We start from the raw sequence: 12,067 nt of genomic DNA, 5'->3' as shown, positions 1-12,067 counted from the left end.
CGCCGTCGTCCTTGAGCTCCTCTCCCCTCTCCCCTCCTCTGAAGAAGCACTGATTTTTTGGCCCCTCTCTCTCATGCTCTCTCGGCCCCTCTGTTAGGTTTTTCCCCACCCCACCCAAGCGCGCTGCCGGCTGTCTCTCTCCTCCAACTCTGACCCCTCCACGCCTCGCCGCCGGCGCCGCCGTCCCCCGACTCCGCCCCGCCCTCACCGCCTGACGCCGGTGAGTTCCTTGTCTCTCTGTCTCCTCTCTCGTGTGTACTGCTCTAGTGTGAACTGCTAGTTTGGATTGGTGGCTGCCAGTGAAACAATTTTGGATGGTGCTGGCAATGTTGTTGGTACTGTCAATGCTTAGTGTGATTTTGTTGGTACAGCCAATGATCCTGCTAGTGTGAATTGGCTGCTGCTGCTAGTTCGGTTGCCTGATGTGCTTCTGTATGGTGCGTGGTAGATAGTGGCTACTGTGACATCAGATTAGCAATTTTTGGACCACGACATAACTGAATTTTTGGTCTAACACCAAGATCTCCTACTCCTGATCAATTGAACGAAACCCACTGTTGACTGTACCAATTGAACAAAGCTGCAGGGTACATTATGTTAAAGATTTCCTACTTTAGTGATTTTTAGGAAGAGCACTTAAAAAATTTAGTCAACATTGATTTCCTACTTTAGTCAAAAATTATTTGAATTAGTTTTAGTGCAACAGAGGCAACTCAGAGTTTGAAAATGGCATTAAAGGAATTTGTTTTTGGGGTAAATTCTATTATGAAATAATTCCTACTGTTATTTAAAATATAAATGAAATGATTTGGAACACCAAGCAAGAGTTATGTTTCAAGTTGCTGAACCTTTTCATATAAGCTTGCAGAAGATTTAATTGATCATACAGAAAATGAAAAACGAAGGTCATACCGATCCTAGTTGGTATTATTTTTCATGGCTAGAAGATATATTGTTGTACCCCGAGTGAAGGGAAGGAGTTTGCTGGGTTTTGTCTTCGACCATCGTGTCGTGACGATTTTGCAGGTACCCCGAGAGGCCCTTGAGTTTGCCGGAATGTCGATTAACTTTCGTTCCGGCAAATTCGGGTACTCCATATGTCCTATTTTTATCAAAGGTCATGCTGAAATTTTTCGTGAATTTTAGCATGACTTTGCTAAAAATAGGACATATGGGGTACTTGCGACAAATGCATGGGCCGGGGTATCTTAGTACTTAATTAAGTAGGATCAACTGCCTCTTGTGTTATACATATAGAAGTGTGATATCAACTCATAGTTATTACTAATGTCAGTTGCTCGTCATCGATAAACCCTAATCTGGAAGAGGAACCACTCATCCTATGTAGTTTTGAATTATGAACGTAGGAAATGTCGTCATCGGACGACGAAAGTCTCCCGGGGGAGTGCGACTGGTGCCACGACGATCGAGGTCTGTGCGACAGGCCTCACCTGGACGACGATCGGCGCTGCAGCATTAAGCTTGAGGAGACCTTCGAAGTTGAAACGGTACGCAACGACGACAATTGTTTTTTCATAATTAAGCACGACTTCAACTATTTCAATGTGTAATTTTCATCTTTTACAATTCGAGTATAGCTTATCTCATGCCATGCAAGACGCTATGTCTTGGAGAGGATGGATTTTGAAGACCATGAAATTTCCGAAACAAAGAAAATTCACCTAAGGACTCATCATGATGTGGACTTTGAAGTAAATCTGTATAATTCTGAGAGCGTAACCCATTTTGGTTGCAAAAATTGGGAAGCATTTTGCAAGATGTATGGTTTTGATGAGGGTATGCTTATCACCATGGATCTTGATAATCCTAACATCGATCAAGACAATATGGACATTTGGGTCCTTGTTGATACGCCTCCAGTTCTACCGCTATGTGAGTTTCTCAAACATAGTTATTAGCTAATTTATATTGTTTATTTCAAAATAGTTGACAACTTATTTCCATTGACAGCTTATTTTTATTGTTCAAAGAATGTGTGGGAGATGGTAGACAAAATCCACTACACCGATGGCTCCGAATTAACAACTTACAAGGAGAAAAATCATCTGGTCGGATTTTGTACTGACATTGAAAATTACAATATCTACAATCAAACTCCTCAACATTATGGTCAATACGTGCCACTAGTGCATGTGTTCAACTACGGTAACTACCATGGAGATATCCTGGTAAGATTTTTACTATTACGACATCCGTACATCTTTTGCATACTTCTAAAACTAGTACATCATTGCTAACTATGAACTTATTACTATGTTTTTCAACAGATAATCCCAGAGAATTGTGTGCCTCATTTGATGTATCAGAAAGGTAGTCTTAATGTTTTAAACATACAGCCAGGTCATCCTAGGAATCTCAACTGTCCATACGAGATTTCTAAAATAAGTGGAGACATGAAAATCAAAGGATGGAAAAATGTATGGACAGTCGTAAGGAGGTTCTTGGAAGCAAAAGGAAGCGAAACGCAAGAATTGGAGACAGGATGTTCTCCATTCTCCATAATAGAGAGTCAGAGTCTATATTGTTTTATGCTATTTTACATTAAATAGGGTATTTAGGTCCTGCCTAATACTGATGATCATGTGCTAAGACCAATTAAGTAGGGTTGGTTCGATGACTATCAAGATGATGATCGTATGACTTGTTATTAATAACAAGTAGAAGTTGTATGATGATGATTAGTAGGACTTGTTAGGATTAGTATTACTTCCGTCAAACTCGCTACTCGCGGTCTCGAGACTTGTAATGTTCTATCTTTGTTCGGTCTTTTGAATTCGGAGGCTAATATGATGAATTGTATTCGGAGACTAATCTTCTATTGTATTCGATGAATCTGCTCTTGCTGTGTGGTGCTGTCTATATTCTGTCCAATAATATATTTTGTAACCTGTGCAAAAATTAGAAAAGTAAAAAAACCCTAATATTCATACTAATGACGCATCACCCCACAGTGCGCCATTAGTATGCCAAAGCACATGGGTAAATATGCCCCCCTGGGAGGCATACTAATGGCGCATGTTGGTCTATACTAATGGCCCACGGCGTGGTACGCCATTAGTATACCAGATACTAATGGCGCACCTGTGGTGCGCCATTAGTATATAATACTAGTGGCGTGGTACTAGTGGCGCACCAGTAGTGCGCCATTAGTAGGCAAAACTGGTGCGCCACTAGTAGGTCTTTTCCTAGTAGTGTCGCGCTCACCGAAGACAGAGGCAGCGACCATTGGCTTCACTTCACGCTCACCGAAGATAGAGGCAGCGACCATTAGCTTCACTTCACGATCACCGAAGATAGAGGCAGCGACCATTGGCTTCACTTCACGCTCATCGAAGACAGAGGTAGCGACCATTAGCTTCACTTTGTGTTCACCAAAGACAGAAGCAGTGACCATTGGCTCCACTTCACACTCACCAAAGACAGAGGCGGTGATCACCGGCTTTACTTCATGCTCATCAAGGATAGAGGCAGAAGCCATCATCGGCTTCACTCCATGCTCAGTAAGGACAGAGGCAGCAGCGAGCATCGGCCTCAGTTTATGCTCAACAAAGACAGAGGCAGCAGCGGCATAAGGAGAAGAAGACGCGGGATGGCATTGCACTGGCTGGGCGGTGGAGATGAAGAAGGCAGATGGGAAGTTGACGATTGCGCCGGAGCCAAAGATGGCCACGTCGGCCCTGTCGTATGCGAGGGTGGCGCCAACGGTGCCCAGCCAGTGTCGCTTGCCGCGGTTGGGCTCACGGACTTCAGAGACCCACCTGCCCCACCTGCGCTGCCGAACACCCTGGTACATGTGGTCCCTATCCTCCGGACCACCCTCTCCTCCAGGAGGAGCCGCCACTGGAGTCTTGAGAGTGGCACTGCTCTTGGGACGAGCCCGCTTTGTCCTGATCGTACTGCACACAAAGAGCGAAATGCACATCTCAGGGCGCCGTTGGCCCCCCAGGAGGGGCAAAAAATCGCCCTTGAGGACGCACCGGCACTAAACCGCGCACTGGGGGCGTGATGCCCCCAGTCGCGGCCCCCCACGGGTTTTTAAAATGTTTAAATTCGGCGCAAACACAACGCAAACACGTTCGAGTTCGTTCAAATTTAAACATATTTTACAAAAAAGGAAAAACTACCGCGGGCTACCCCCGCCGTCTCCCTCGCTGCCCGCCCACGCGGTTCTACATGCCGAGGAGGCTGTAGAACCGCGCGTAGTCACCGCCGCCGCCGCTGTCGTCGTCGTCGCCCCCGCCGACACCTCCGCCGTCCCTGTTGCATCCCTCCCCCGGTTGGTACGGCGGGTTGGACGGTCCGGGGGCGTCGTCGCTGTCGAGGACCACGATGCCGTGCTCGTCCTCGCGCCCATGCTTGCGGGCGGCGATTTCCTACAGGGCCCGGCGCTGCCGGACCATCTCGTCACGGAGGTAGTCGTCCCGCGCCCACCGCAGGGCGTCCTCGTCGGAGAAGCCACGCCGGGCTATCTCCTCGTACTCCGCGAGGAGGCTGGGCTCCAGCTTGGGCTCGACAAGGACGAAGCGGCCGGTGGGGGAGGCGTTGTCGCCGATGCGGACGCCGGAGCTGCGGGTGCGCGTGCTGACAGGCATGCCCTGGGGCTCCGGCTTGACGGGTCGAAGGTGGAGGCAGGGGGAGCCGCCGGACGAGGAGGAGGACCCCCCGGTCTCCATGCGCCTCGGGGTCCAGGAGCTTCCCCGGTGGCATGGGAAGGACGAGGGAGCGGGGTACTCGAGGCGCGGCGTGTTGCCGCCCTCGATGTACTCGAGGACGGCCTCCAACATGCGCCCGGGCACGCCCCACCACCGACGCCAGCCGACGGTGTTGAGCCTGCCGGAGGGCTCGACACCGTTGGTGGCCTCGAGCTGCGCGTGACAGCGGCGGAAATAAGGCTCCCAGAGCGGGCTGTGGGGGACGTACCGTGGCCCCTCCCTCGCCGCACGCGGCAGGGACGAGCGGATGCGTGCGATCTCCGCACGCCGCGCCGCGCCGGTGGGTACCGGAGGCACCGGCACGCCGCCGGCGCTGATCCTCCACGCCCCGGGCACCCGCATGTCCGGCGGGACCGGGTACTCGGCCTCGAAAAGGAGGCGAGCCTCGTTCTCGTGTAGATGGCGGCGACCGAAGCCGTTCGCCGGCGCGCCGTCGCCTGGGAAGCACTCGGCCATGGGTGTGATGAACTGGAGACGACGAGAGAGAGGAGAGGGAGGAACGACGACGGCGAGAGAGTGCGAGTTGCCGAGTGCGCTGGGGCGCGTCTTATATAGGCCGAGGCGCCGCCCGTGCGCTAGCCGTCGTGAGTACGCGTGGCGGGCGAGGGAGGGCGAGGGATGCGCGTCATCCGATCTTCACTGCGCCGCCCATGAGGCATCAATGGCACAGGCTGACTGGCGCGGCAGCGCGGCAGTTTTGGCATTGATTTGCCGCGGGAAACGAGGCGATGAGGACGATGAAGGGGCGAGAAGAGAGACGTGTCCCTGACGCGACGGGCCCGCGGCTGTTTCACGCCAAAACAGTTCGCCCCGGCGCCCCCGGGCGCCCCCAGCGCGCCGGGTTCGGCCTGGGTACGCCGGCGCTGTTTTCGGCCCAAGCCGGCGAAAATCGGACTTCTGAAGGCGCGACTGGGCCGATTTTTCAGCGTCGGCGCAAAAAAAACGCCTGGGGAGGCCTTCCTGGGGGCGCGGCTGGAGATGCCCTCAGATGTCTTGCAAACTGCGATAAACAAGGCCATGCCGGTGTTCTAGGAATGGTTAATCAACAAATGTCAGCATGGATATGAGCAAGAAGATATGCAGAAATGTTGTGCTATTCCTGAGGCTGAGTTCTGAATTGGTAGCTAGTTGAACCGCATAGAGATATCAACTAGTCGTTGTTTGTTCATTGGAAATGCATATTTGCAAGCACACTCACTGGATTGGCTGAGTTCAGTTGTTGAATACTTAAATCTTAGGAGTTAGGAGCAAATGTATTTTGTACGAACTGTACCAAGGAATTGTTGTGCATCATGTGCTTTGTTATGCTAAAAATTCAGTAGACAATGCAAACAGTTTTCATAAATCTGTCAGGCCAAGATATCCTGTCAAACTTCCCAGAACTTACAAGTTCCAAACAGAGAAATGCACATCTTAGATCTCGATGCAAACCCTGATAAACAAGGCCATGACAGCGTTCTAGAAATGGTTAATCAGCAATTATCAACATGGATATGAGCTATACGATATGAAAAAAATGGTGTGCTATGCTTGAAGCTGAGTTTTGAAGTGGTCGCTAGTCGAATTGCATACATATATCTATATCTACTACTATTAAAGGAGAATCGAACGTCGTGATGGTTCGACCTGCTCGTGCTACTTCCCCCCTCGATCGGTATCCCCGTCTCGCTGGAAAAAATCGCAGGAAATAGAACTCCACGTTCCATGGTAGCAAAAAAACCGAGATAACTCACACGTTCTCCACCTCCCCCCAATGTGTCCATCTCATCTCCAGATCTCTTTCGCACGAACCCGAACGACCCGGCTCTCTCCTCTCTTCGAGACCACGCGGCGCCCTCCCTCTCTAGGTTGGCCATAGCCCGAGTCCCCGGGCTACGACTGTCCGAGCCACTCTACCGTCTGGATTGAAGGAGGCGGCGGCGAGGGGCGGTACGAATCCCATCTTACCCTCCATCATCACATATGGAAGGAGGCCATGGCAACCGGCTGTGCGAAGCCAATCCTCCGTCGGAGCTTCTCTGCATATGTACGTTGTCTCGTCGGTCTCTTCATCCCTTCAGTCGGCACATACTGGCGCGGCTGACCCATGGTTGACCAGCAGCGGAGGTGTGTCAGGAGTCTCCAGCCGCTGCATGCTATAGTATCAGGTTTAATCTTCTATTATATCTTGATCCCATCAGTTTCCGTTTGGAACATTCAATTCTTGTTAGTGATCATCAGGGATCCCATCAGCCCTCATATCTGGACAGATATATGAGATTTTTCATCCGTGTGTGGTTCAATTGGCATATTATTAGGCATCTGATAAAATTGCTGAAAGGTGACTGCCGAATACTGTCGGGGATATACCCCGCGGTATGACCGAGTTGTAAACCGGCTGGGACTTGGTAAATCGACGGATGGTAAACCGACGGAGAGTTAAGACAGACAGTTAAGACAGATGGCTAAGAAAGACGGTAAACCGGTGAGTGTTAAACCGGTAGAGTTAAGACAGATGGTAGCACCGATAGGTGTTAAGTCAACCATAACCCGGCAGACAATGTTAAACCGGCAGAAAATGTTAAACCGACAGACGTTAAGAAGCCCAGGAAGGGAAGTCAAAATAGTTTAAGTCTTAGTCTGAGATGGACTCTAGATGTAACCCGCCCCTTTAACTTATATAAGGAGGGGCAAGGGCTCCCCAAAGAGGGAGAGAAAAAAGCTTAGGTTTAGACCTAACTGGGAGATCCGGTTTACGGCGACTCCCTGGTGATGATAATCAGACCTAGCCTCAAACAGCATGTAGGGTTGTTACCGGATGATGTTTCTCGGGGCCCGAAGCTGTCTAAATCTTTGTCTTGTGTTGCGTTTTCTCGATTCCGCTCAACCCCTCTCAAGCTACCACATGGATGCGTTGGCCTCACGACTAAGTCCTCATACTAGGACATCTGCAGTGACAATTCCACGACAGTTGGCGCCCACCGTGGGGCCAGGCGCACGGTGGTGTTGAGCTCTTGGAGGGATTTTTCTTGAGGATAAAGAAGCTTGCAATTTTTAAAGAAGAAGAAGAATCATTGCGGAAGGATTACAATCAGATTTGAGACTCATTCGAGATTCAAGATAAATTAAGGTTATAATCCGTTTGAAGCCGTCGTCAAATCACCGAGATCAACAGAGCCACCACAAGTCGCCAAGGAAATATTCACAGGCGTGTTATCTCACATGCAAAACTATAGTCAAACCGATCTTGACCCAGAGAAGGATTCAGATGCAGCCATAACCCGAATACAAGACGATGACTGCCGGACAATCAAAAGCAACGCCGCTGCAGCATCAAATCCATCGGATTATCAAACCGTTCACATGGAGACCGAGCTAATCAGCCAGCCTGTACTAAGATTAACAATTATCAACTACGGCTAGTACGAGTCGGATCACTGGAGGCCACGACCCGGCAAAGACTGCCAGGACCCGTGGCCGGTCTGGACTCCGTCTCCTGTCCGAGTCACTGCCGCACTTCTTCTCCCGTCTGAGTCGCCATCGCGCCTCGCCTCGAGTCAAACTGCCAGCTCCGTGCGCCAAAGTCACTGGATTCCTCTGTCGCCGTGCCTGTGGCCCCGAACCGGCCTCCACAACTGCGGCATGATGCCAAGCCGCCTGTTTCCACCATGGCGTGCTTCACCTCCGCGCTCGACATGGGTGACCTGGACTAGTCCATCAAACATGCCCGCGCCCTCGCTTCAAACCGGCCTCCGCCACCGTCCAACCCCAAACCGGTGACCGGAGAGCCGTCGTCCAGGTCATGGCCCGCCTGAGCGTCGACAACCTTGGCCCACCTATTCCAAGCAGCCACGGCCTTCCATCGCCGCCGGGCCGGTCGCGGCCGTCGAGTCACCACCGAGCAGTGCCGCCTTTACCTCAGTCCGGCACCTCCGTCTCCGCCTTCGCCTCCGCTCGGCCTCACTGAGAGCCGCCGTCCGTGAACCGTCGCCTTCGTCACCCGTTGGCACCACTGCCAATCTGCCGGATTACACTTCCGTATCCACTCAACCGCGCCAGGAACCGCCGCGCGACTCTGCTGATTTCGAGCCGCCGGAAGCTGCATCCGCGAGCCGGCGTCACCAGTTTTCTCCACCGTGGCTTTGTCCACCTCTGAGCCACCAAATTTGTGCTGGCACTCCCCTGCCGCCTAGTGGTCACCATGGTCTCGTTTGCGCCACCGAGCCGCGTCGCTCGGGAAGCTTCGCCGAGCCACCGCCTGCCTAATCCGCTCTGTGGAGTCACCGCCTATCTCCAACCTGTCTCCAGTCCGTCAGCCACCCGGCCGCCTCTTAAGTTGCAGTTGCATCGAGCCGCCGTCACTGTGGCCCGCCTCGCCGGGTCGCCAGCGCCTCCTCTGTCGCCGGCGACAAACCGCTGTCTCCGCGACCTGTCTGGCCATCATGGCCTTGTCAAAATCGGCATGGGCCACCATCTCGCAACCTTGAGCTGGCCTTACTGCTATAAACCGGCGCCCCCCAAGCTTCACTCCGGCCGGCTTCTGCGCCGTCTCCACACCGCCACGGGCTTCCCCGCGTTGTCTCCAAACCGGATTCGTCAAAAACAGCCACCCGGACTCACCGCCTCGCTGAGTTACCTCCACCACCACGAGCTGGCCTCGCCATCGCTCCTACTGTGGCCGGCCCCGAGGCGCCCCCGCTTCAAACCGCTGCTGCACGTTGGCTCGCTTTGCGGGTTCGCATCTGCGCCGACCGCATTGAATCGGCTACGGCTGCCGGGTCTTCACCGCGGCAGAGCTACCACACCAACCCTCTTCAACCCGGCGTCGATGCAGAGGCACCCCTTGATCCACGACCCGGTCATGCTACTTTAAACCGGCACCCCGAGAGTGGCCACCCTGAAGTCAACTCGCCACTTTGAAATGTCGGATGCATGAACTGCTGCTTCGGTCGGCCCAGCTGGGGTTTGGGGATTTTACGGAGATGACCCGGAGAAGGATTCAGACTCCGCGGTCGCCTTCGACCTCACTCTGAGCCGCCGGAGGATCTTGGGTTGTCCCGCGCCCTGCGCCGCCGCGGCTGTGTCCCGCCTCACCTCCTACGCCATGCTGCTAGCTCTGCCGTGAGCGCCCTTGCCGGTTCGCAATAGCTTCGGCCATCCGAGTGGCCGGCGTACTACCCTTGCTAGCAAGTCGTCGTGACCGCCCGATCTGCTTAAACCGCCCAAGCGGTCCTTTTTCATCAAGTCTGCTGTGAATTCCTCCAGGTTACAGCGCCCCGACGGCCTTGCCATTCCTATTGAACCGGCCGCAACAGCTGTCAGTGAGACACCGTGGTTTCAGTGGAGGTTGACACAGCATGGCACTCCGGGACGGTCATTATTCAAAGAAAAGAAAAGGACAAGTCTACATGCAGTCCTTCTACCCATGTGGAGATAAAAAATCAGTTCCTGAGGTTGCAAGTGAAATATGTCAGTTCCAACACCGCTGCCTGAAAGCGCGCACATGCAGCCGTCCCCTGCAGTCCGGTTTATATCAATCCATGCCGACTCGCCTGTCTGTGCCGAATTACAACGATGGTGTTATCCCTTTCAGTCCGCACCGGCTTGCAATGCCATGACTGATTTATGGGTTGTCCGGGCGAATCAGGCGCTATCCCTCCTATTCGCATATACTTTGTTTGAGAACAATTACTCTGGCCTATATCTTTTTATACAGGACAAATGCTCACTAAAAAAGTGATGCCCTACTACGGACGGCGCGCACTAGCTATTCTACACTCACATTTGTGCATATCACACTGATGAACCGGACCGCAAACCGCCGCCCCCGCAGTCCGGACTAAATCAACAATGCCGCGGCCAACTCTCTTGTCCGTACTAGCGTATAACCATGCGGTGGATATTAACTGGACTGACATATCAGGCCGTCAGAAAAATTTCCGACCTAAACAAATCAGGTGAAATCCATCCATTCAATTTTTAATTGATATATTTTGTTTTCTTTTGAAAACAATTACTCGGTCCTGCAATATTTGTTGTTTTCAGGATTATTATGCACGGCAAACATGGTTTATACCACGGGTACGGAGCATGTGCTGGCAATATTTCGACTGGCGTTAGTCCGCGCCACATTACACGGGTGTGCGTAAGCCGCCGCCCGTGCAACTTGATCTACATCAACTCGCTGGGACTGCACCTGCGATTGATTGGCCAGTCCACACCGACACCGGCTTACAACGCCGTGGTTGATTCATCTGCCTGCTCCTATGGCGGACTCACCCATGATTAACTCCCGCTTCACCGTGGTGATCATCAATTCCGCGGTGAATAATTTCTGGCCTAATATATCAGGTGAAATCCATCCAGTATATTTTTTATATTGCTTTCTTTAAAAGAGCAATTACTCCGGCTTGCAAAGTTATTTAATGCAGGACTTTAAACCGCCATATTGGTGTCAATTTAAAGGCCGTCAGAAAATTTCCGGCTTAAAAAGAAGGATTCCGGTTTATAATCTGGCTCAAGGAAAAGCTATCTCTCGAAAAGGTTTGAAGCTCTCAGTATCCGGTTTAAGAATTTCCGGTTCAAAAAGAATAAATCTCTCGCAAGTTCGAGTTCTCAGAAAAGATTACGGGGACCAAAGAGAGTCTGTTGCAGAGCACAACTCAAACACATGTGCCCCTTGAGCACATCTCACAATATCATTTGGGGGCTTCCTGTTCAAACATAGGTGTATTCACCAAAGAGAACATAGCTACTACTCTCTTGATCCGGTTATGAAGCCAATATTATCATAAGAGCACAGCTCTGGTTACTTCGGTAATCCGGCTATCAAGCCAATATTATCAGAAGGGGTCAAAGAGAGTCTGCTGCACAGCACAGCTCAAACATAGGTATCTCATGAGCACAGCTCATAAATATCACTTGGGGGCTATGTTCAAACCATAGTCACACCTCTTGATAGGCTTAAAGCCACCAGGGAAATCACTTGGGGGCTCTGGTCGTATCCGAACCATAGCTTATACCCTCTTGATAAGCATAAGGGCACCAGGGAAATCACTTGGGGGCTTTGGTCGTATCCGAACCATAGCTACACCTCTTGATAGGCATAAGGCCACCAGGAAAATCACTTGGGGGCTATGGGTTCGAATCATAATTACACCTCTTGATAAGCATAAAGGGCATTAGGGAAATCACTTGGGGGCTTGGTCGTATTCGAACCATAGCTACACCTCTTGATCGGTGCAATGCTACAATTATGACTACATGGGGGCTTGGTCATATCCGAACCATAGCTTAAACCCCCTTGATCATACATATACATCATCATATATTGCATCATACGTTGCATCATCATT

At 51.5% G+C, this 12,067-nt stretch overlaps 1 protein-coding gene across 1 annotated transcript in view; it reads right to left on the bottom strand.

Moving 5' to 3' along the window:
* LOC123190479 (uncharacterized) overlaps window positions 1-3,943 on the bottom strand; it is a 4,999-nt gene extending 1,056 nt beyond the window's left edge. The window contains exon 1 of the mRNA XM_044603162.1: window positions 3,220-3,943. Coding sequence (XP_044459097.1) covers window positions 3,220-3,943 — 724 coding nt within the window. The remainder of the gene's footprint in view (window positions 1-3,219) is intronic.
* Between the last annotated feature and the right edge of the window lie 8,124 nt (window positions 3,944-12,067).

The sequence above is a fragment of the Triticum aestivum genome, chromosome 1A, assembly GCF_018294505.1.
Source record: "Triticum aestivum cultivar Chinese Spring chromosome 1A, IWGSC CS RefSeq v2.1, whole genome shotgun sequence".
Lineage (NCBI taxonomy): Eukaryota > Viridiplantae > Streptophyta > Magnoliopsida > Poales > Poaceae > Triticum > Triticum aestivum.
This window is presented reverse-complemented; position numbering and strand designations above follow the sequence as displayed.